This window comes from Mandrillus leucophaeus, unplaced genomic scaffold (genome assembly GCF_000951045.1).
Source record: "Mandrillus leucophaeus isolate KB7577 unplaced genomic scaffold, Mleu.le_1.0 Scaffold509, whole genome shotgun sequence".
NCBI lineage: Eukaryota > Metazoa > Chordata > Mammalia > Primates > Cercopithecidae > Mandrillus > Mandrillus leucophaeus.
In genome coordinates, this window is record NW_012105464.1 from 1,936,482 (window position 1) to 1,964,003 (window position 27,522).

Sequence of the window (27,522 nt, forward strand, 5' to 3'; positions counted from 1 at the left end):
CAACCTCCGATTGGCCAAACCTCAGTGATTGGCACAAGAGTAGACTTGTAGTCTGTTTACAGTTCCGTATAGCTTATAGTTCTCTATGTACAGAGAAACCTTTGGGTTGAACTTAAAATATGTAAAGAGGCAGTTTTAGGCTAAACTCTTTAATACTATCTATTTATCTGCCTATCAATCTATCATCTTTCTATCTATGTATCATCTATCTACATATCTATCTGAGAGAGAGAGGCAAAAGAGAGAGGAGATATGTTAGGATATTGAAAAAGTCTTAAATACTATCATAAGGAATCCAACTTTTATCCTCTAGATAATGAGAGTTTTCAAAAGATTAGCTGTACTTTATAACCCGCATTTTGAATGCTGACTCTAGAATTATTTGTGGATGATGGATATGGATGGGTTGGGGGAGAACTGGAATTGAGAAGCAAAGCTCAGAAGATTTAAGCCAGTAACAGTGGAAAAGTCCATGACCACAGGTAGCAGAAAAGTTCACAATATATACCTAGAGTTTTCCCAAAAGTCTGAGAATCTGTTTCTTTGGCAAACATATTTAATGTTTCATGTTTCCAGACTACTTTTTCTTCAGACAACTATACTATGTTGCCTAAAAGTATGTTTCTAGAGGCTTACCTATATTCCTGATATTTTTAACACTCAAGATGAGTGTTTTGTTATATCCATCTTAAAATAGTCCGATGCTAAATATTATTGTGGTTGTGCTATTTGGAGAAGAAATTGAGCACCTTGGGCACACACTGGTCTGTGCATTACAACAAACTTACCATTATTTCCTAAGGAGAATTTTGGCACCATTCACAGGGAATTACTTAGTAGAGTGGCTTGCCATTCACTCAAGCATAAATACTTGTTATGCTCCACAATTTGCACATGAGGGTGTGAACCCGACCTTTAACTTAACTTTCAGTTAAGGCATATGGTGCCCTTGTAATTTAACAGGTGATGCACAGTTGTGATTGAATCTGGGGATACATAATAGTTACCAGTTATAAAGACTATACTGAGCACTTCATGTGTGTGATTCTTTATGTTATCTCAGGACAAGAAATATGCAACTAGTATTTATCTGGGCCATTGTCCAGCTACCAACACCCGTAACTCTTTTGGGTATTTCCTCTGGCTGCCCTAGTGAGTTAATTTTTCCTCAACCTATGGATGACAGGAAGTGGTGGAAAAATATAACAGTTCCCATTCCCCTGAGCAGTATACCTTTGAGATGTGTGTTCTGCACTGGCTCTCAGAGTTCCCTAGCTGCCTTGAACCTCATGTATCCACAGTAGTAACTTCCTTTATAATACACTATTCATTGTAGTCCTAATCTTTGTCTCACTTTTGCACTTCCCTACTGACATTTCCTGAGGTGACGTCCCAAATAACAGCTTCTGAGGAAACCCCAACTAAGACAGGAACCCTCTGAAATAGTCATTATATCTGTTTTTAAGGAGGATAAAATTGATTAATGGAGAGGCTTAACAACTTGTTCATGATCACAGAGCTATTAAGTGAAGAAAGTAAGATTAAAATCCCAACTCTGCAAAGCCAGGTTTCTGTATACCTTTGCACATGGCTTCTCAGTAAGCAGGCAGAACAATTTCTCACTAACTGTTCACCTAGTTATATATAAAACTGAAAAGCTCTAGTGGAGAGATAGTTAGTAAAGAATTACAGGAAAGACTTGCAATCTGTTTCTGTGAGTGGCCTGAAATCTACTTAACAGATTAAATAGAAGGAGCCAAAAGCCCAGTACTTGAAATCAACTACACCCTCTCCCAACCACATTAAGAATTGTGTTCAGTGAATTTCACTGTTTCGTGATGTCGTTTACCCATAACACCAGATTGCATAGAAATATTTTAAGGAGGTCATCATGATGTACTGGTGAAGATCAGTACATCACAGACTTTCTTATTACATTGCAATCTTTTTAAATGAAATCTTTTTAAGAATCAGCTGTTAGTATCAGGAAGAATGGTTGCCTCTTTTGAGCAATTGTCTGGTTTTTGTACTGTGGAACCTGATTATGTCACTACATTTTTCCTCAGTATATTGGTTTCTAAGAAAACATTTTGGCTTATTCCAAGTAAGTGACATGACCATACTGTGTCTCATCCTTGACTGCAGATGGTGTCCCTAATCTTGTTTCAACTTTCTAAAAAATTATTCTAATTCATCTTTTTTTGTATTTCATATTTTTGTGATATACCCAACTTAGGAATAGAACTCTTCACGCAAAGAGATGTGCAACCTGTAACAGGAACAGGGGGGAATATTTTGTTTTGTTTTGAGACAGAGTCTCACTTGGTCACCTAAGCTAGAGTGCAGAGGCACAATCTCAGCTCACTGCAGCCTGCACCTCCTGGGCGCAGATGATTCTCCCACTCCACCCTTCCCAGTAGCTGGGACCACAGGCATGTGCCACCATGTCCAGCTAATTTTTTGTATGTTTTGTAGGGACGATGTTTTGCCATGTTGCCTAGGCTGGTCTGGAACTCCTGACCTCAAGTGATCCGCCTTCCTTGGCCTCCCAAACTGCTGGGCTTATGAGCCACTGCACCCAGCCCTCAGAGTGAATGTTTGAAAGAGCTTTCAGTTGAACATTACCCAAGGCAAGGTGTAGAGAAGATAATGTTTCAGACATCCGTACATGTTTGAAGCCATGCCAGTTTCAAAAGATTAATAAGATAGGGTGGCAAGAGAGGAGGTACCTAAACAACCTGAGGATAGTAAAGATGTCTCTAAAGTAAACCATTAATGAATCCCATGAGGAGCAGGATGCTGCAGAATAGCTTTCAAACAGTCTGGGCAGCTAGGATTTATTAAGATCCCTTTATGTTACCACACTTGAGCTTTATCAACATGACTGTACCCAAACTCCCCCCAAAATCCTGGAAGTCAGTATTCCTGCCTTTCCAATGAGGAACCTCAGGCTGAAAAATTCCCCAAAGCCAAACAGTGAGTAAGCGGTGGAATAGCATGTTGAGCTCATTGTGTCTGACTGCCCTCTTTAGGACCACTCAATTTTTTATCTGCTCAGAGATGGTAGTTTTAAAGCCAGTTACATGATCTAAAATATGGCACTTGCCCCTCTCTTTGACATCTCCCATTGGATCTTAGGGGAACAGGCCTCCCTCCATTCCATCCAAAGTCCCCAAGAAATGCCCCTACTGCCACTCGTTTCACATTTTCTCAGCTGTCTCTCCTCTTTTTCACTCTGCCATCCAACACTGGCTTGGCCTAATACATACATGCTTTGGCTTCCTCTTGTGTATATATATGCTTTGTACACATACATATGTCCTGTGTGTACATACACCCTGTACATACATCCTGTCGTGTACATACATGCTTTGGCTTCCTGGACGCGTACCCTCGCTCAGTAACTGGTGTCCATGGACACAATTCTCACAGTATTTTCTCATCCGTAATTATGTCCCCTATCCAAGACCGCATCTCTCAAGTTTTGACCCTGCTCAGATGGGAATAAAGGCGGAGAAAGAAAGGGTAGCCATGAATGAAAGTAAGCAACTGAGATGAAACATTAGAAATTAGGGGCTGATTTACACATATTACACATTTAAGGACACATCTTCATTCAATGTTCTAAATCTTTGTTAGCAGTCTTTTAATAGTCGATCATTGAGCGTCTATTTCATGCTGGAAACTGTTGTATGTGCATTCCAAAACTATCCCTCATGTGGAGAAAACATATGTATATGTATCTGCAAACATACACCCACATAAATACATTCATTGTTTTTGATTTTGTATGGCACTCAGCATGGACTGTATACTTAAAAGTTCTGTAAATGAGTGAATCAGTAATTAATGAATACAAAACTGTTTTGATTACTTTTCTATTAAAATAGCTATAATCTGGAAATTATTCACTTTCTATTCAATCCAAATTTAAATGCAATATTAGTGATCTGATTCAAATATTTAAATAAAAATGAATTCTGTTTTATATATCGGTAGTTTATTGGTGCAAAACAAAATAGCACTGAATAAAACTAGGCTTACTAATTAACATAATATATTAGTTTTACAGATATCAACTTTCATATGAGAATTAGTCAATGAAAACAAAGTACATTGATGCATTCTTTTTGGCTTTGGGTTAATTATGGCCATGATGTTCAGCAGCAGTAAAGTAATAAAGTGCACAATGTCGCATAATTATAAGTTAATCACACTTACATGATGTGGAGAAGAAATAACAGTGCATTTCATTTCACATGGTAGAATTAGTTATGAAAATCCCTGGAGGTCCTCTGAGTCTTATCTAAAGTAGATCCAGAGTTGAACAAATATTTATGTAATATATGTAGTAATCATTGCAAATTGCCAGTCAGGATGAGCATGGTTTTATACTTAAGAAGAAAGATAAATTGGTGTAAGAAAAACTCCTGGAACCTAAAAATCCCTCCCAAATTCAGACATGCAACTTTTAAAACATTTGAATTAATAAATAAATAGTATTGAGAAATTTGAGACTTTTTGGCGGGGAAGTTGGGGTATCAAATATATTAAATCTTTATAACTCAGTTTAATTAGATTATTTGTCTTAGTTTATTTTGCTCATAAGAAATAGTTAATGTTATTGTACTAATAGAAAGTAAATGTAGAATAATTACAACCATTTTTGAAGTGAGTAATCTGAGACTGTACTTGCTTACAATTATTTTATTTTTAGATGCTGATAAATTACCTTAACATTTGAAACTTGTTTTATTTGATTCTTGATTAATAACACTCCAAATTCAGTAAACAATATTTGAGAGCTTATCAAAATTCATATTCCCAGGTCCACATTCATTTATTCTGATTCATAAGGGCTGGGGTGAGGCCCTGCCATCACAAGCTATTCCAATGCAGGTTGTCAGAAGACTCCACTTTTAGAAACACTGATCTATATACAATGATCTCAAAACGTGTTTCCCTTTTACCATATACCACTGTTAGTAAATATCTTTTGGCATTTCCTTCAACATATATATATTTACATTTGAAATGTAACCACTTAGCACCATCAACTCATATTTTTAATGTAAGTAGAGCTTATCTTTTAAATAGAGAATTAATAAACATATTTTTGTATTTATTGGTTTAAACTTATTGTTAACATTGGATAAATGTTGTCTATTTGTGCATATTTATATATAGGCCATCCTTCTGTGTCCACAGTGAATAGATTTCAGAACCTCCAAGGATATCACAATCCGTGAATCCCCGTGTCCCTGATACAAAATGGCAGAGTGTGTGCATGTAACCTACACATATACTCTCATATACTTTAAATCATCTCTAGATTACTTAGAATACCTAATACAATGTAAATGCTATATAAATAGTTGTCATAGTGTATGATGTAGGGAATAAAGACCAGGAAAAACCATCCATTGTTTTTTGAAGATTTTCAATCTGCCTTTGGTTGAATCCATGGATGTGGAACCCATGGATACAGAAGGCCAGCTGTATTCATCAGTACAATCTATTTTTAAATAGCAGGCTCAAATAGACTTTTAATATCTGCTTGTTGAGTAGTTCACTCTTAGTATCTGCTTGTTGAGTAGTTCAAATTAAAATTTGAAGATTTTTATAATATAGAGATGTGGTCTTGCTATGTTGCCCAGACTGGCCTTGAACTCTTGACCTCAAGCAATCTTCCTGCCTCAGACTACCCAGTAGCTGGAATTATAGGCACATGCCACTGTGTCCACCTGAAAGTTCCAAGAATTTACGAGTTTATTTTCTTAAACATCATAGATAAAGCCATTTATATTATTAAATATGTTCTTCAAAAATGCAATTTAAATCTCATTTTAAAATATACTTTGAAAGATATTCATCTTATAAGTTTCCTGTTAGAGGACAATTTTTATTCTATTTCCATCTCCACTGCTGTTTTTCTTCTTGAATATGACCTTGAAGTGTAATATCTCTTTATTTTTTAATTAGGTGTGGAATATCCCAGGAATCTTGTCATTGATCATTGCTGGGATAGCTTCATCTATGAGAGTCCTGCCTTCAGATTTAGTTCTGCGAGTGAAATGCAAGGTACAGGATTTCTACCTTACATTCTATCATTCTGTTTGTTGTTGCATTTCAGAGATAATGAAATATATGTCTATTGCCTGAGTAAATATTTAACACAAATTAAAAATATAGTTTTAAAATTTTGGAACAAATTTTAGTAAGTTGACAGAAAAACATGGATGGATGGCAAAACCTTTATATATATATATACACACACACATATATATACACACACACACACACACATATATATATTCATTACATTTGTATTATTTTTAATTCCTCAGAACATAAGTAAGATTTGCCAAGTATTTTAACTTTGAAATTTTCCATGGTTGAATAGCATACCACTTAACACATGGTTATATGAGTCAAGAAAGATTTCAGAAAATTATAAATAGTGTGTTAAAACTACTGATACTAATAAAAAGTAGTATACTGATACTAATAAAAAGTAGTATCAGTAGTTTTAATACTAATAAAAAGTATCAGTAGTTTTAACTACTGTTTCACTGTGAATTTATTGCAGGGTATAAATTTTTGTTGTTGTTTTGTTTTGTTTTGTTTTGTTTTGTTTTTGAGACTATTTTTGTTGTTGTTGTTTTGTTTTGTTTTGAGATGGAGACTCACTCTGTCGCCCAGGCTGGAGTGCAGTGGCGCAATCTCAGCTCACTGCAACCTCTGCCTCCCGGGTTCGAGCAATTCACCTGTCTCAGCCTCCCGAGTACCTGGGACTACAGGCACACACCATCCCACGTGACTAATTTTTGTATTTTTAGTAGAGATTGGGTTTCACCATACTGGTCAAGCTAGTCTTGAACTCCTGACCTCAGGTGATCCACCTGTCTTGGCCTCCCAAAGTGCTGGGATTACAGGCATGGGCCACCTCGCCCAGGCTATATCTATTTCTTTTATATATTAACCACCCCACCTGTGTGTTGATGAATAGGAAAAATTCTAAGAACTAATGAAGTTTCTTAAAAATCTAAAGCTAAAAAAGTATGAATTTGCTTAACAATGATAATGTTTTAAAAATACAAAACATAATTGTTTTGGTAAGTATAATATATGAATTATCTTAACATAATTAATACAAAAATACTAACTGAAATAAATAACCACTACTAACATTTCAATAAGAATGGGTTAATTTCTCTTACATTTCCTGTAGCCCTTTATAAAAACATCCTAAATGTCATTAATTCAATTCATTTGCTACAACTTCAAGGGACAGGTGGGTGTTATTATTATTCTCACTGAATTATGGAGAGTGCAATTCAGAAAAATTAACTTACAAAGAATCAAAATCATTGCTTAATGGCATACCTGAATCTTTTTGTGTTTCAAAATTTTTGTTTTCTATTTCTTTGCAATGCATTAAAAGGAATATGAACAACAGTTCACAGAAGCGAAAGTACAAATGGCCAAAAAATGGTTTAACATATGTTCAATGTCACTAATAATCAGATAGTGATTTTTAAAAATGACCGTCTAGATTTGTTTCCCTTTTTTTAAGTTTGTTTTTGTCTTTTAATGGAACTACAATTGCTAATGTTTCTATAGTGAAGCTGGAATAATCAAACAGTACTTGTGGGAATACAAATTACTACATAGTTTTTGGAAAGCACACTTTGTAACGTATTAAAAGAAACTTTGCCACTGTAATTCTTTTGACCTAGTAATGCCAGTTCTGTTGGTTGGAATGTAAAGTAGTACAACTACTGTGAAGATCAGTTTGGAGGTTCCCCAGAAAACTAAAACTAGAACTACCATATGATCCAGCAATCCCACTGCTGGGTATATACCCTAAAGAAAGGAAATCAGTATATTGAAGAGGTATCTGTACTTCCATGTTTATTGCAGCACTATTCACAATAGCCCAGATTTGGAAGTAACCTAAGTGTCCACGAACAGACGAATGGATAAAGAAAATGTGGTACATATACACAATATAGTACTATTCAGCCGTAAAAGAGAGGGAGAGAGACTGCCATTTGCAACAACATGGATAAAACTGGAGGTCATTATGTTAAGTGAAAGACAGACTTCTCATGTTCTCACTTATTTGTGGGATCTAAAAATAAAACAATCGAACTCATGGAGATAAAGAGTAGAATGATGGTTACCAGAGACTGGGAAGAGTAATGGGTGGGGATGGGGCCATGAGGAGAAGAGGGGAGGGTTAATGGGTACCAAAAAATAGAAAGAATGAATAAGTTCTAGTATTTCCTAACACAACAAAGTGACTATAGTAAAAAAATAATTTAATTGTACATTTAAAAATAACTGAAAGGGTATAATTGGACTATTTGTAACACAAAGCATAAATGCTTGAAGTGATGGATATCCCACTTACCCTGATGTGATTATCACACATTCTTTGCCTGTATCAAAATATGCCATATACCCCATGGATATATATACCTACCAGATACCAGCAAAAATTAAAAATTAAAACAAAGATATATTCAAAGTATGGTTAATGTATGAATAAATACACTTGATATTGCATTTTTTATAATAGCAAAAAATTGAAAACTGCCTTCATGTCAAATAATATTGTTATATTTGTGGCAACTATTTATACGTCTGCTGATACTTAATTTTACTGATTCATTAAATACTTGAGCCATTTTCTGTTTTTAACATTTCTTCCATTGATTCCACACTTTCAATGTCGTTCCACATTGTGAAATCAATTGAAAATTCACCTACATTTTCTTTTTCTTCTCCTTTGCTTTTAATGAGGAAATGGTTACAGGTAGGTAGGCAATTTTTCTCTTTCAGTTCATCTATATTGTGCTTTTTTGCTATGTAATGAAAACCTAATTTGAATGCCCCTCAATTGGCCACTTTTCCATTTTTTTCTTGAATAATAATAATTATTTTGTTGCTATTTATGTTTGCAATGTGACTTATCTGATATTCAGGTCATATATATACTTTTCCGTGCATCTGTATTTCAGATCTAATGCCAGTGCCATACAGTTTAAACCCCATGGTTTTGTTTTCCTATTTTCTTTCTTTCTTTCTAGTGTCTTTTAAATAGTTTATTTTCTCTTACCTACTTATTCTTCTAGTAAAAATTATAATACATTTTTATCAAACCCCTCCCAAATCCCAATAATTACTTAATGGCAATTACATTTGGGGACAACTACATCTTTATAGTATTTAAACTTCTTTTTCAGGGACATTCATTTCCTCACTATTTTGAAACACAGTATTTATGACTGTCAATAAAATCTATATTTACAAAACAAAAATATAAACCTTCTAATAACTACTTTTATTTTAAATACTACATTCAGTAGTTATATATAATGCAATTTTTATGCAACATAGAGACCAACATTTGTGTTCCAATTTTAAGAATTTTAGCCTGAAAAATAGAAATTAAATGTAGTTTATTATAATTTCCATTTTTCTTATTGTCATAAAATATTTTTTTCAAATTTAAATCAGTTTCTTGGTGAATTTCTTATTGTTTCCTCTAGTTTCTGCCATGACTTGCTTTCTAAGATAAACAATGCACACCGGCCTATGTAGTGTATTTGACAGTTCATAATGTGCTCCCTGCTGCTCTATATAATAAGATCTCCAAAGGGGTTTGTTTATTTTATAGAAACTTTTTGCTTACTCTGATATTTGTACATGCTATAATACTAGATGTAGGAGTTTTTCCTACTTATTTGAGGAACATAAAACATTAAGAGTACAACAGAAATGGAAGCTTGGCTTCTTATATCACTATTGGCATAAGACATTGGGCACTATCGGTATTACAAAAATTACCTCTAGGGATACTATCATGTAACAGACAAAGCGTTTATACCCTTAAAACTAAGTGTTCCTACATTAACATAGAACATTTTTTTGGTGAATATTTGAGAACTGAAAAGATTACCTTATCCTTGACCAGTGTTTACGTAAGTATGTTGTAAAAACAAAAACACAAAGAAACAGAAACAACTAAGTTATATACACCTACTATGTAGCTACAAAAATATAATTAAAAACAAATAAAAACCCTAAGTTCTATGCTTAAATGAATTTGAGAAATACTTGGCTAAACAAAGTTTCTTTATGGCAGGGTTTCCTAGGCCTTTCTCTCTCTCTCTCTCTCTCTCTCTCTTTAATGCTGTGTGTATTTTTAGATAGAGAAAGTGATATGTATTTCAAACATGTATTTGGCCAAGAGATATACTTTTATAAATGTTATTTTCTCATGAACTGGTTCAGCAGGGAAGTTCTAAACTTGCACCTTCTAATTTGCCATATGATGTGACAATGCATTCTATTCAATTCTGTTCAATATTAGGCAGTAAGGGAGAACGAGTGACAGCTGTTACGACTAACAAAGTGTGACTGCTACTGCTCCATTTCATAATAGCAGCCACTCTATTCATCATCCCAGTCAATCTGACTTTACAAAAATTTTAGTCTCTATATTACAAAAGGACATGGATAAAAATAATTTCTGTAAATATTTCTCATATTACCTTCTTTGAGAAATTTTATAATTCCTTGTGCTTATACGGTTGTTTAGTAAAATTAGATCTAGATGTAGTTATATGTTGACCTAGACTGGAGCTCTAGCCATTGACACTATATTTTTCCCATTGGGAAAAGGGTTCACAGCCCTTTTATTCCTTTAAGCAAATATGTTTCTAGAAACTATTTCCTTGCAATGAGTTTTATAATATACTATAGATAGCGAAGTACTTCATTTTGTTTTTAGAAAGTTCACTGTTCCTTTCGTTATCATTCAAAACTGATGACAAGAACTAGACAGGAAGAAGAAAAGGGTATCTCTGTCAGTGAAGAATCTTAACTTGCCAGGTTTTCACTTTGAAATGTTATCTTGTCTACAGATTTAATTAGGTCAAATAACCAAGAACGAGACAAGAGTGTAGGTGAATTGTGATTTCAAAGGACATCCTTCTACAAAGCTAATAAAGTTACAGGACTTGCAGTATTCTTTTTTCTCTTCTAATAGGAAAGAATCGAATGTTACTGAAACAAGATTAAACTTGTGGAAATACATTAGCTGTAACATCGTACTGGGTCCTCTGACTAATATTTTAAAAAAGTTGGAGGTTTAGCATGATTACATCTCTAGTGTTACATACTGTAGCACTAGAGAATAAAGTGCTACTTTACAAATCTACACATAGATGTAAAATTAGATCTAGAACCTTAGGAAGGTAGCCAAGGTATGGGGATTGAACATTATGGTCAAATAATCTGTGTTCTTTTGACTGTAACATGGATAAGCTGTATTAGCTTGGACTAGTTTCTATCCTGTATGAACCCTATTTTGGACATTATAAAAATATCAGTTTTACCTAATAAGACTTTCTGATAAACATACACAATTGTGTACGTGAAGACATTTCTAAACACTAAAACTATGTACAAATATATGTTATTGGGATTATTTGTATAGATGAAAATAGGTTAACTTTAAAATGGACTCCTACTTTTCCTCAATTTTATATGAAACAAGATCTCTCACCTGCTGTTACATGCCAGGAAATACATTACTGGAAAAGAAAGAAATAGTCATTTTTCTTATGAAATCCATTTTTTTCTAGATAAAACAATTCCTAAACAAATGGTTTTAATTTTATAAACTAAAATTACTAATTGATTAAATAATTTTGGTATCTTGGTGAATACCAGTTTTCTAAAAAATAACTTCTTATGGAACAATTGATATCTATATCTACAGTTACATCTGTATCTAGATTTAAATAGATATAAAAAAATTATCCAGCCTTATTCCTTTTGACATTCCTAACCCTTCATATATTTTACTCTTCTTCAACATTTCTGTTAGAAAAGACTCTCCATATTTCAGTTATTCATATATTACCTTCACAATTTTTGGCATATCTTTGTATCACCTATATAATAATTTACTTAAAGGCATTCTAATGGAAAATGGTGTCATTTACCATGAACAATAGCAATATACAATGTGCCAGGAACTATTTTAAGCACTTTACAAATATTAATTGATTTAGTCCTTACAATGCTATAAGATAAATCCTATTAATATTCCTGTGTTAGAGATGAATATGCTGAGATATATAGGAGTTATGCCCAGGAACTCACAGACAGTACATGCTGGAACTCAGGTTTGAATTTGGGGCTTGGACTCTCACCCTCTACACAGTACTTCTATAAAACACCAATAAATAACTTAAAAAATGTAAACATATAGATCCAAGTATCACTTGAAAGTATCTTAAACATCACTGTTACAGAATAGTTTTCCTGGGAAGAAGACTCTGAAAAGGAAGGTAGTGGGTAGGAAGTGTATTAGGGAGTGCTCTGAGGATCAACACCACTGAGGGAAGAGGATGAAGCAGGATTGAGTAGGGGGAGAAGGTGGGGACAAAGGTGTCAACTCACACAGTGGCTAGCACTGAAGCTAGGATAGCTCCTCAGAGTTACCCCAATTTGGGATGAAGATACCAGGATTTTGCACATCCCTCCCTCGCCTTCCACATCAATTATTCATTGAATGCAGTCTGCCCTTAGGAAAGGAGTTTTACCTTGGTCAGGTGACTCTCTTCAGCTGAAATTTAGGTACTATATACTGGCTATAATCTCAACAATATGGGGCATAAAAAGTCATGAAGATGTATTTGTCTTTTACCTAGAAGCTTTGTTGTTTACTTGTCATGATACATATCTCGATAATTTCAAGTATGGTAAGATATAGGACTCGAAGTTCCATTTAGTCATTATGTATACCAAATTTTCCTAGCAGCATTTATGGGCAAAGTCATACTTTCTTTCATTGGTTTTTTGTACTATTTTTCTCCAAAATCAAGTGACAGTATATAAATGGGCCTGTTTCTAGATTTTATTTAGTTCAAATATTCTTTTCATCTGTCCTTACACTAATACCATACTGTCCACTACTATAGCTGTATAGTAAGTCTTGATATTTTGTAACATCAATACTTCAAACTTTTTCTCTTGTTCAGGATTTTTATAGTTATTCTAGATCCTTTGCATTTACATAAGAATTTTGGAATCAGCTAGCCAATTTCCAAACACACACACACACACACACACACACAGACACACACACAAATGTGCTAGGATTTTTATTTGAATTGTGCTATAAAGACACCCAAAAACGTAGAAGCGACTTTGAAACTGGGTAATAGGTAGAGGTTTGAACAGTTTTGAGGGCTTAGAAGACAGGAAGATGTGGGAAAGTTTGGAACTTCCCAGAAACTTGTTGAATGGCTTTGACCAAAATGCTGATAGTGATATGGACAATGCAGTCCAGGCTGAGGTGGTCTCAGATGGAGATGAGGAACTTGTTGGGAACTGGAATAAAGGTGATTCTTGTTATGCTTTAGCAAAGAGACTGGTGACATTTTGCCCCTGCCCTAGAGATCTGTGGAACTTTGAACTTAAGAGAGATGATTTAGCATACCTGGCAGTAGAAATTTCTAAGCAGCAAAGTGTTCAAGATGTGACCTAGGTGCTCTTAAGAGTGTTCAGTTTTAGGAATTCACAAAGAGATGGTTTGGAATTGGAACTTATATTTAAAAGGGAAACAGAGCATAAAACTTGGGAAAATTTTCAGCCTGACAATGCAACTGGGGGAAGGACACCCTCTTCTATAAATTATGTTGGGATAACTGGCTAGCCATGTACAAAAGTATGAAACTGGACCCCTCCCTTTTACCATATACAAAAATTAACTCAGGATATATTAAAGATGTATATGTAAGACCTCAAACAATAAAAATCCTACAAGAAAATCTAGAGAATATCTTTCTCTACATTGGCCTTGGTAAAGAATTTTCAGCTAAATCTCCAAAATCCATTGCAACAAAGCAAAAATTGACAAATGGGACCTAATTAAACTAAAGTTTTCTGCACAGAGACAAACAGACCAACAAACATACAAAAACCTGTAAACACAGTAAACACATTGGGAGAAAATATTCACAAACTTTACATCTGACAAAGGTCAGTATCCAGAATCTATCAGGAACTTCAACAAATCAACAAGTCAAAAACAAACAATCTCATTAAAAATGGACAAAGGACATGAAAAAACACTTTTCACAAGAAGATGTAAAAGCAGCCAACAAACATGAAAAAAATGCTCAACATCACTAATCATTAGAGAAATGCAAATCAAAACCACAAGGCAGTACCATCTCATGCTAGTCAGAATGGCTATTATTAAAAAATCAAATAATACCTGATGCTGGCATGGTTGTGGAGAAAACCAAACTTCTACACTGTTGGTGGGAATGCAAATTAGTTCAGCTTCTGTGGAAAGCCATTTGGAGATTTCTCAAAGAACTTAAAACAGAGCTTCCGTTTGACCCAGCAATTCCATTACTGGGTATATACTCAAAAGAAAATAAATCATTCTACCATAAAAGACTCAAGCATTCATATGTTCATCATAACATTATTCACAATAGCAAAGATATGGAATCAATCTAGGTGCCCATCAACCGTGGACTGAATAAAGAAAATATGGTGCATATATATCATGCAGCATTAAAAAACAATGACATCCTTTCCTCTGCAGCAACGTGGATGCAGCTGAAGGCAATAATCCTAAGTAAGTTAATGCAGGAACAGAAAACGAAATACCATATGCTGTCACCTGCAAGTGGGAGAGAAACATTGAGTATACATGGACATAATTATGGGAAACAATAAACACTGTGAGGGTGAGAGGGAAGGGGGATTGAGTTGAAAAACGACTTATTACGTCCCATGCTCACTACCTGCATGACGGGATTCATACCCCAAACCTCAGCATCATGCAATATACCCATGTAACAAACCCACACATGTTCCCTCTGTAGAGAATATAAAAGGTGAAATTACTTTTTAAAAGACTCCTTATGTTGAATATACAAAAATCAATCCCATTTCATTATATTAGTAATAGATAATTGAAATTTGACATTAAAAATGTCATTTACAAATACAACAAAAATTCTGCAGTTGTTAAATAAAAATTTAACAAAACACATGCAAGATCTATATACTAAATACCACAAAACCCTGATGAACAAAATCCAGTAAGCCCAAATAAATAGGAAGTGTATTATGTTTATTGATTGGAAGACCTAATATTGTTAAAATGGCAGTGTTCTTTAACTTGATATATAGATCAAATGAATTTCCAATCTATGTCCCAATATGCTTTTTTGTAGATATTGACAAGCTTGTTCTAAAATGCATATGAAAAGACAAAAGAACAGTAATGTCCAAAAAATTTTTGTAAAAGAAGAGCAAAATTGGAAGATGTACACTAACAGAGTTAAGGATAAACTTAAAACCTACCTAAATTTGTATTGGCTAAAGATAGACATATGAATCAAATGAGCACAAGGGAAAGCCCAAGTTTTAGACACACAAATATAATCAACTGAGGTTTTGTGTTCTCAAGAAATACAAAGTATATAATTCATACAAGTAAGATCCACTTATGGATGATCAAATTAGATGGTGAAAGCTCAAAGACAAAGAGAATATTTGCATCTGCTCAGTGTATTTCTGTGAAATATTTATTAAATACAAACAGAAAATACTAGTATTACAGTGATGAAACCTGCAGGATACCACCTCAATCCTATGATAAAGATTATCATCACTGGTAATAAAATATATCAACATCATGTATCCCATGATAAAGAGATACTGAAAAGGGGAAATAGTCTCTCTGATATTATTCCCCAAAATATATATTCTCAATCTTATCATAAAATAATCAGGCAAACTCAAATTGAGGTACATTCTATAAAATAATTGACTGTACTCTTCAAAGGTGACAAAGTCGTGAAAGACAAAGAAAGGCTAAGGATTTGTCACAGATTGAAGGAGACTAAGAGATAATGGCAGCATCTAAATGCAATGTGAAATCTTGGATTGTATTCTGTGAAATGAAAGAACAGCAGTGGAATAATTGACAAATTTGAATACAATATATAATTTAATTATCTTGTTCCAATGTTAATTTCCTCATTCTGATAAGTGTACATTTTCAATAATAAGTTATAAAAAATTTGTCAGTTGAAAAATATCATTTCTGGCATTATTCCAGATGTCACTTGTTTTTGTGTTTTGTTATTAAAAATCTATTGCATAGCATGTAATTTCTATAAGATCATGGGAGTGTTTTTTTAATTTAAGGTAAATTTGGGTAAGTAATTTGATGAGTTTTGGTTGCTACTTTACAAAAAGCAGAACAAGGAGGATATCAAAACTAGACAGTTAGCTTATGTTAATTCCTAGAAAAATCATTGATATATCATTAGAAAAATGTAAAATGCTTAAAATAAAAGCAAACATGACAAGTAGCAATAGCACAGATAATTAAGAGCTAGTTCTGACATGATAATCTAGTTTTATTTTGCTAAATTCTTAGATCTTTGAAAATGTGTAATATATTCTTTATTTTCAACAAAGCATTGGATAAATCTATCATATCTTTTTTGTACAAGTATGTGTATTTTAGTACACTGAACATTTATATCCCAAACTTCTGATAAATGATCTTTACAGATTTTCAATAATTATAGTCACTTGCTTCCTTGTGCTTTCAATTTTATTGTATATCTTCCAGCTTCTATTAATATTCACTAGGCAAAACCAGAACCGTGATGAATTAGTCAGTGATTGTTGCATTAATACTGAGTAGCAACTAACCCTGTAATCTCAGTGTCTTACAACCGAAACATTTATTTTATTTATTTTTTTGTTCATGGATCTGCTTATCAGCTGGGCATTTTAGATTTTTGCATCAGATTAAGGACTGCTCTATATACACATTCTGAGACATGGCTAGAACATGTTCTTCTCATTGTGGTTAAAAGATGCACAAGAGGGCAAGTGGAAATCCAATATACCTCTTAAGTTCTCAACTTGTATATTATCACCTAAATCCACATTCCGTTGGCCAAATTAAGTCACATGGTTATACTCATTATCAGTGGAGATGGGAAATATACTCTGCCTACCTTAACATGGGATGCATCAATGTCAAATCAAAATCAAAGCAAGGGCCCTGATTACCTAATAATAAAGAGGAGTGAAATATCTGGAACAGTGACCCAGTCTACTACATCAGGCATAAGCCAACTCTCTGCCCTTTCTACACTTGCACACAAATAGCTGAACATGGCTGGAGGACAAAGAAAGCAAAAAAGAAAGCTCTGACTTTACTTCCATTACTAAGACTAAATTGTCTGTGCCACCATCTAAAGCCAACCCCTCTACTTGAACCCTAGATTCTACCTATTCTAGTTTTTCAATGATCATACCCCTCAATTATCCCTCATGTCACCTATATCTACCTATATCAATGTTTCCCTCTTTTAGATTATTCCTACAGTATATACCAGCATGTTACGATATCTATATATATAAATAAACACTTTGATCCCATCGTCCAAACAGTTACTTCTCTTACGAATCAAAATTCCTAGAAAGAGTTGTCTGTATTCTTTACCACCAATTTTCTAACTTACTTCATTGAAGACTTAATCCAGTCAACTTTACTGAAACTGCTTTTGTTAAAAAAAATTCAGGGCTTCCATGCTGCAAAATTTAAAGGTTAATTTCTTTATCTTACATTCTCTCTCAATAGTATTTAATATAATTGACTTTTCTCTCCTTCTTGAAATGTTATATTCACTTGACTTTTTTTTTTTTTTTTTAGACAGAGTCTTGCTCTGTCGTCCAGGTCGCAGTGGTGCAATTTCGGCTCACTGCAGCCTCTGCCTCTTGGGTTCTTATATTCACTTTTGTTTTTTTTTTTTTTTTTGTAATCTGTCATTGTTCACTCTTCCTAAGTCTTCTTTTCTGCTCTTACATGCTATCATAACTCTAAATTTTGGCTGGATTGTGGACTCACTCCTGCCTCTTCTTTAATTATATTATCTTCCTGGTCATTTATTGCAGTCTTATGGATACCATCTATACATTGTGGCTTCCTTATTCATATTTTCAACTACAAACTCTCTCCTGAGTTATAACTGCACATTTTCTTCTTCACATGGTTTTCCAGTATAGTTCTCAAACTAAATATTATTCTTGATATATTTACCCCTTCATCCTCTTCCTAATTTACTCCCCAAAGATTTTTCCGTATCAGTTAATGGCACCATTATTTATCTAGTTTTATCTTGCCAAAAACTTAGGAGTTGCACTTAATTTATTTTTGTCTCACTGCAAATTTCCAGCACATCAGTAAATACTGATAGTAAAGCCATCAAGATGTATCACATTTCTGACCACTTCTTACTACCTCCACCACTTAGACCCTCGTCTACACCACCTGAGCTGCTGCAACAGCTTCCTTAGTTTAGTCTTGCACCATGCAGTCTATTCACACAGAACCCAGAGTGATATTTTGTAACAAAAAAAATTGGATCATATCAACATGTTGTTTAAAACCTCAAATGTGATTTTGTAGGCTTAGAATTTTTGTTTTAATTCTCAGACTCTGATAAGCTAAAATATGTTCTAAGCCATGCATTAGGAGCTGTGTGGTACACTTTAAATATGAAAAGTTCTGTTTTATGATAAACACATATTGAGTTGCTTATTATAGTTACTTTTTATTGGAAATATATATCAAATTCTAATTCCAGGTAGATATTATATTCAACCAGTAAGTTTAATTAAAATATTTGATTATTTCAAATCTTTAATTTAAAGTAAAATTTCTGGAAATAACAAAATATGTTGGATAAGAAGAGTTTAAAATGAAAATCAATCCATCAAATGCAGTCGGAGCTCTATCTGATATGTCAAAAATTTAATTACAACTGAATTAAAATTATCTTTTTTTTCTTTTAGCTAACATTCCTATGTATAGTTAAGTCTAAATCTAATATTAAATGAATAGAAGTTGTCATGTCTCCATGAGTAGGAAATAAGTACACAAATGAAACTCTCTACTGTCATCAGCTTTGTGGGCAAGTCAAAATTAATTCTTACAGAAAGGATTAGATTTATGTTTTTTCAGTTATCTTATAAAAGGAAAATGATGAATGCATTCTATGAAAACATTCATTTTAGAGTTTTCCTATTTTGACTGGGCACAACCACACATTACTTTTTGTCACTGTTAATTCTTCCTGACTTCTGGTAGCTATAATGGGTATCCTTTCTGAAGCACTGGGCATATGCTGGAATCCCTGCCCCTGTCAAGGAGAGGAAGAAGCCATCGTTGACTATTGTTCATTTTATTATTGCATATAAATGGTGCTGTGATATTTGTCACAACTTTTATCAGGAAGAAAACTAGTAGGAGTAAAATGGCAAATGATGAGACAAGTATTTTGCAACCGAGTACTCAATTCCTGGGTACATTAGCAAACTCTCCACATATGACATTAGTGTGTTATTAGTGAGGGCTAAATTTTGGGACTGCTAAGCCCATATACAGCAAAGTATATACATAGGTTTAGGTAATTAGAGTGTGTTGAATAATTAGTGGATTATTTTCAGGCCATCAGCAAATCTTTATATGTAATGTTTATTTTCAAAGCTATCAATTCTGTCCCATCTCCAATGTCACATCTCCAAAAGGTAGTTGGGAGTGTGAGATTTTCCTACCACTATCTATCTTACTTCCATGTGGAAGCATCTTATTATACATTTATCTCTCTTTATTCCGTTACCATGTGAATACCAGTTCTTTTGGGTCATCCTTCATCCTTTGCATTCATATCTATCCCAAAGTACAGCATACATCTACATTTTTTTTTACCATAGTTCTCCTTTCCTAATCCTAAAACTTCACCATACCATTAATTCAAACTCATATTCTATCATCAGAAAAATACTGCCTATTCTCTACATCAGCTTACCTGAACTTTCTCTGTACTTTCTTGGAAACTGACTCTTCCCTGAGTAGATACTTCTTCCCCTACAGCCTTTCTAAGCTGTGGCTTTTTCCCACACACTCACAATCCTGGGTATGGAGGTAGGATAGGTGTCCTCCTTCTTCTACATTTCTGCTTCTAGACCATTCTCCCTCTCTCCTAAAAATCTCTACTTTTGATTTTTCAACCATCAAAGAAAATGTCTGTAGCTCCAACACTATATTTCTTAAAATTCTGTTTGACTTCAATATCCACATAGTTGATCTCTTCTATAACTGTTGTACTTTCCCTCACTTACCTGCTCTTTACCCAATTTGGCCATGCCTATGTTCAGACTCTGTACTCTCATTCCCAACAACTTCAATCCCTCCATAATCTCCATTTCAAGTGTCTCATTCTCTTACTCCCACCTCCTCTCTTTCCAGTTCATTCCCTCTAGTACTGCAATTCTGGAACATGCTCACAACTTGCCCTTTCTCATACCTTCACTTCACCAAATCAATTTCATGGTCCATAGGTATAATAAATCTCTTGCATATAGTCTCATCTTCCTTGCTTCCTCAGTATCCCTTTCCCCTACCTTATGTAATAGTTGTAATTGTGAATGGCGAGCTCATCTATGTCTGTCTCTGTTCAGATAAATGTAGCTGAATAAAAATATACAAATGTGCTGAAAGGGATCACATTAAATCCATGACCACTAAATATAAATTGTTCCCTAAGGAATTCTTGCAGTCATATTACATTTCCTGAGCCCTCTCACTCTTGACAATTCCATCCACCTAACTCCTTCCTCATACCTCCAAAATCTACATTCTCAGTTTTAACTAATGACCTAGAGTACTAATTCATTGAGACAAATACAGGCTACAGGCAATCAAATGAGAACCTCCAAAAGTTTCCACAATCTCAATGAAACAGACGACTGTACTTGTCACCATATGGTCTGCCTTCCCTCCTGTTACAGTGGATGAATTCCTGTTACCCTTTTCTTTAGGTCCGTATATAATTGTACACTGATTCCATCTGTGATGACTCCAGATATCCTTTTTTATCAGTAGCTTCATAAATTTTTTCTCTTCTAAATTATTCTAATTTTTATATAAAGTTGTGCAATTTTACTTGTATCAAAAATTAATGCTTATCCTCACATCATCTCCTACAAGATATCACCCGATTTTGTGTCTTTCCTTTATATTAAAGCTCCTAAAAATTGATGACACCTGAAGAGTTAAGTACTCCGATTCCAAACCTCCCACTTTTTTTTTCTTGAGCCAGTTCAATCAGGCTATTTCTTAACACTGCATCAAAGCAACATTTATCAAGGTTTATATGATCTCTGTGTTGCCAAATTTAACTATGAACTCATTCTCCTAATCTTACCTCACCTCAACCCCTGCAGCCTGAAATAGTTTTTCAGTTGCCTTCTAGGATATCACACTATCCTAGCTGTTTTCCTACCTCACATCCTGCAAAGTGTTGCTTTCTTTTGCTTGTGGCTTTTGATCTCAAATACTCTAAATGTTGGAGTATTACAGAACATGGTGTTTGGTTCTTTTACAGCAGTCTATGATGAATTTTATGGATCTCTATCTGTGTTCATACCATAGGTGATCTCATCCAGGCTCATGGTTTTAGATGCCATGTGTCTGTTAGTCATTCTCAAGTTTTTAATTTTTTTCCAACCCACAAACATTTTAAAATCTGGGCTTAAAAATTCAATGGCCTACATATTATCTATATTTACATATCTAATTGAAATCTCTAAATTTTACATGTCCCAAAACAAAATAAATCTCTCCAAAACACTTTGTCCTTCAGTTTTACTTGTCTCATGAATTGCAACTCTGCCATGATAGATACTAACACAAAATATCATGGTGTCATCCTTGCTCTCACCTTTCTCTCACATCGCCCAACCAACCTGTCAACAAGTGCTACCAACATTTTTTAAAAATGCATCCTGAATATTCCTCTTCTTAACATGACATCTACCTCTACCAAACTACTTTAAATTATCATCTTATCTGTCACCTAGTTTGATAAGCTAAACAGATACCCCCTGCCTCAAAAATATATCAACTTTCTAATCCCAAGAAACTATGAATATAACCTTATATGGCAAAAATCACCCTATATAACAAAAGGGATGATTAAATTAATGATTCTAATAGGAGAGGTTTATGCTGGATTATCTAGGAGGGCCCTAAATAGAATCACACGTATCCTTATAAAAGAAAGGCAGAGGGTGTTTGGACAGACACAAAGGAGAAGGCAATATGAAGACAGACTAAAGAAAGATACAGTCACAAGCCAATGAATACCAACAGCCACCAAAATTCTGAAGAGACGAAGAACAAACATTCCCCTAGAGCCTTTAGAAAGAACACAGCCCTACCAACAATCTGATTTCTAACTTCTGGCCTACAGAACTCTAAGAGAATAAATTTATTTTTCTTTAAGCCACCCATTGTGTGGTAATTTGTTATAGCAGTCGCAGGAAACTAATACAGCCTCAAGATTCCAGGTCACATCTCCTGGAACCTGTGAATGTTATGAAATATCACTCTTACGTTTTTGTTATTTATTATTTATTGTATTCATCTGCTTTGTGTTCCTATGAAGAAATTCCAGAGACTGGGTCATTTATAAAGAAAAATGGTTCATTTGGCTCATGGTTCTGTAGGCTGTACAAGAAGCATGACACCAACATCTGCTTCTGGTGAGAGCCTCAGGCTGCTTCCACCCACGGATGAAGGTGAAGGGGAGCCAGAGTGTGCAGATCATATGGTGAGAGAGGAAGCAAGAGAGAGGGGGAGAGGTACCAGTCTCTTTTAATAACCAGCTTTCATGGGAACCAATAGAGTGGAAACTCACTACACCCTCCAAAAGAGGGCATTAATCTATGTATGAGGGATCTTCTTCCATGATCCAAACACTTCCCGTTAGGCCCCACCGCCAACACTGGGGATCAAGTTTCAACATAATATTTGGCCAGGACAAGCAAACCGTATCCAAATTACAGCAGTGTTATGGCACAGTTGATCTTAAAAAGGGAGATTATCCAGGTGGGCCTAATCTAATCACATGAACCTGTGAAAGCAGAGAACTTTCTCCCATGCTGGTGGCAGAAGAGGAAGACAGAAAAAGAATTCGAAGAGATTTGAAGTATGAGAATGATTCTACGCACCATTTGTACCTTTGAAAGTTGAGTGAATCAAGAGCTAAGTAATATAGATCTACATGCTAAGAATGATCAGAGGATGTGTGACAAACAGCAAGGAAAAGGGGAACTTGGATCTACAACAACATAGAACTTAATTTTCCCACATTCTAATTTCTAGAACCTGTGAATGCTAACTAATATTGTAAAGATTTTTCAGATGTGATTAAGCCAAGGATTTTTGAGATGAAGAGATTACACTGAATTATCCAAGTAGACCCTAAATTCAGTCATATGTATCCTTATGAGAGCAGAGGGAGTTCTGAGACACACATAGCAGAAGATCATGTGATGGTGAGGCAGAGATTGGACAGATGCAGCCAAGAAATATTGGCAGCCACCAGGAGCTGGAAGAGGCAAGAAGCATGTTCTCCTTCAGAAAATACAGAGTGAGTACAGCCCTGCCAACATCTTAGTTTTGGCCCAGTGATACTGATGTCAGACTTCTGGCCTCCAGATCAGTAAGACTACAAATTCCTGTTGTATTAAGTCATCCAGTTTGTGGTAATTTGTTACAGCAGCCACAGGAAATAAATACATCTAGCTATTCACAATAGCATCCTAACAGTTCTCACTGCTATCTCAGGTAATTACCATAGTGTGTTCTATGAACAGAAACAGTCAACGGAAAATTAAGTCAGATCACGACTCTACTGTAGTGATGCTGAAGTTTTCCTGTGGTTAGAAAAATCCCTATTGTCACTTATAAATACACTTCGTTATTGTTATTGATAGTGGCATTAAGTATCCACAATAGTTTACTTATATTGAGTTTTACATTTTAATTTTAGCAACACTTTCATTAACTCAAAGTATAGAACTAAGAAAATAATAATATATGGAAAAAGATGTATTGTGAATTGCTTATAAATATTGCAATGGAAAAAAAATCATATTTGACAAAATATTTTTAAAATATTTTTATTCATCAGACTTATGGTTTGGCCAAGATAGCGTATCCCAATTCCTTCCAAGTTCTCCCACTTACAACGAAAAACCCTTGGCATAATACAACACACAAGCATAGGAAGGCAGAAAGGTAGAAAAAAGGTAAATGAGAGGTACACCTCAGAATCTACAGAAGTCTGAAGTGGGTGGATCACCTGAAGTCAGGAGTTCCAGATCAGCCTGGCCAAGATGATGAAACCCTGTCTCTACTAAAAATACAAAAAATTAACTGCACGTGGTGGTGGGTGCTTGTAATCCCAGCTACTAGGGAGGCCGAAGGAAGAGAATCACTTGAACCCAGGAGACAGAGGTTGCAGTGAGCCAAGATTGCACCAAAGCACTACTCCGGCCTGGGCAACAAGAGTGAAACTCTGTCTCAAAAAAAAAAAAAAAAAAAAAAAAAAAAGAAAAGAAGAAGAAGAAGAATGACACAACAGCGAGTTCCCTGAATTTTCTTATCACGTCTCGTATATCTTAGACAAGGTACTCCAGAAGGCTCCCATCCAGAACTACCAACAAGTAAAGACAAAAAAGTTCCCCCTAAAACCTATTCCCCCTAGCCAAAGGACCTGGAAAAAAGTGGCCTAACAACAGAAAACCTTTCTGACATCACCCACCCTACTCCATCAAAGCATCAGTGGTAAAACCACATGTCACCCACTCCAATAGTTATAGTGGGGACAAGCAGGCCGTTGATTTTTGTACCCCACCCCTGAGCACTTTCATGCCTTAGAAGCAGCACACTCTGATTCCCTTCCCCTTGTATTGTCTGTGGTGCTGATGGGACTAAGTAAGGAAGTAATCTGCCATTCCCCCAGCAGAAGCACACAGTGCTGTGATTCTCTTGCCAGAATGGTGTTGGTAGAGGTGTGAAGGGAGCTATTTTCTATTTTCTTCCTGATAGAAACAGATGTATCTCCAAGTACCTTACCAGGGTGGTACCAACAGGGTTAAGTCACAAGTTGAGATTCCATTTCCACTCAGGAACAATGAAATTTAAAGAGCTGGTGCCTGGAGGGAGTAGCCACCAGTATCTGCACTAGTTGTCAGTAAGACTGAGAAAAGTGGTACAAGTTGGTTAGTAAGCAATCAATTTTTCTTTCCATACCCGTGTTGGCAAGATCCACTAGGGTATAAAGCAAGGCCATGCCCCACCTCAACCGTTTGGATTGAGTGGAGCCCTGTGGGGACCACAGCCTATACCCCATCAAGCATCAGCAAGAAAGAATGAAGGAATTTGAGGCAGGGTAGCTGGCATTGTTTTCTTTCTTCCCATATGTGATCAAAGACCAGTGGAAACTGAGCCTTTATTCCCACTTGGTATGAAGGAGGTGAAATGAAGTGGTGAGGAGTGAGCTAGTTGGTGTTCTACTGCGTCCCATCTCATATCTTGGTGTCAGTGGGGCACAGCAGGAAGCCAAACTTTCCCTCCCCATCTTCAATGAGGCAGCATGAGTCTCTACAAATTTTGCTTCAAGAAACACTTTTGAATTCTTATGAAACATGAAAAAGTAGAGAATCTCAGAAAAAACATGTTGAATAAAGAACGAAATAGAAGTTATGGAACTGATTAAATATAATACATTAAATATGTATCTTGCCAGATGGGCTCAAGAGTAGAATGGAGATGATCAAGTATAGAATCAGTGAAAGTGAGGAGAGATCAATATAATTTACATGATCTGAACAACAGAGAGAACATGGAATTTTACAAAAATGAACAGAGTACCAGGGACCTGTAGGAAAATAACAAAAGAACTAAAATGTATGTCATCAGAGCTCCAGAGGGAGAGGAGAGAGTGGGAATGAAAAATTATTCAAAGAAACAATGTCTGAAAACTTGCTGAATTTGATGAAGCACCTAACCCTACAGATTCAAGAGACTGAGTGAACTCCCATCAGTGTAAAGCAAAAGGAATTCAAGGCAAGACAAATCATCATTAACCTTCTGAAAACTAAAGACACACGCACACAAAACAACCTTGAAAGTAACCAGAGAGATACAGTGAATTACTTATAGGGAAACACCAATTCAAATGACAGTAGATTGCTCATCCCAAACCATGGAGGTCAGAAGGAAGCGGTATACATTATTCAAATACTGAAAGAAAGTAACTGTAAACTGTGAATTCCATATTCAGAAAATATATTCTTTATACATGAGGAGAAAATGTAGATATTCTCATATAAAGGGAAAGAAAGTGAATGTATTTTAAGCAAACCAGTCCATAAAAATAGCTAAAGAATGTTCTCTAAACAGATAAGAAATAATTTTTTAAAAAAGACTTAAAAAGAAAGAATATCAGTATGGATAAACATAATAATATAATAGACTGCCCTGCTTCTCTTCATCTCTTAAATCATATTTGATGATTGAAGTAAAAATTATACTGCCTTGTACATGTTACATATATACATAGAGAGAGAGAGAGACAGAGAAAGGAATGTCTTAAGACATTGATATTATAAAATGTAGGAAGTATAAGGTTATCTAAATGGAATTAAGGTATATTGACTATATTTTCTTTTTTTCTGTATTCTTTATGCTTTGATATCTGAGCTCTTGCTGACTGGGGAGGAACTGCCCCTCTCAGGGTTAGCTAATTTCTAGAGACAGTAAAGAAATCATCTGTGAGAGGATCTGTAAGTGCAAAGTAACCAATCCAGAGCCCATACTCCCACACACCTCTTCTATCAGGCTCTTACACTCCACACCAATATTCCTCTACTCTAATCATCCCAAGGCCAGGGACTAGTCAACACGAGATAGCCCTTACAAGCCAGAGCCCAGTGAAATTATTCAAAGTAACCAGTCCTGCACTTGCTTTGTCTGCTTACCTCACCTGTATTTCATCCCATAAAAAAGCAAAATATAGGTTCTTGCCCATTATTTTTCCCCCCTCACAGCTTCCTGAACAACACTGGTACTTCCCTATGTGGCCCTGTATGACATACTATGCTTTGTGCCTTTAGGGATCTGTGAGTATAAAATAGTTTTTCATGGCAGTCATTGCTATGTCTATGTGTCTTCCTATATCTGACTGAAACAAGTCTCAAGTACATTTTAAAACATAAGATTTGCTTGCTTTGCTTAAAGTAGTAAAACATTGATACCAGTAGACAGTGATAAGTTGCCTATGTATATTAAATTCCTATTTAAAACCACTAAGAAAATTATATGAAGTGATATGCTAAAATTATAAATAAGTTGGAATCCCAAAAGATATTCATGCAACCCATAGCAATATCACTACAGATAACATCAGACATTAAAGAAATAAAGCAGTACTATGAACAACTCTATACACATAATTCCAACAACTTTAATGAAATTTATCCATATTTAGGAAATAAAAAAACTACCAAAATTTACCAAAGATGAAATAGACAATC

General features: G+C 35.0%; 1 protein-coding gene across 1 annotated transcript in view; it reads left to right on the top strand.

The window, feature by feature from the left end:
- CFAP47 (cilia and flagella associated protein 47) overlaps positions 1–27,522 on the top strand; it is a 428,524-nt gene that overhangs the window by 342,477 nt on the left and 58,525 nt on the right. The window contains exon 57 of the mRNA XM_011996297.1: positions 5,983–6,081. Within this exon, the coding sequence (XP_011851687.1) occupies positions 5,983–6,081 (99 nt within the window). The remainder of the gene's footprint in view (positions 1–5,982; positions 6,082–27,522) is intronic.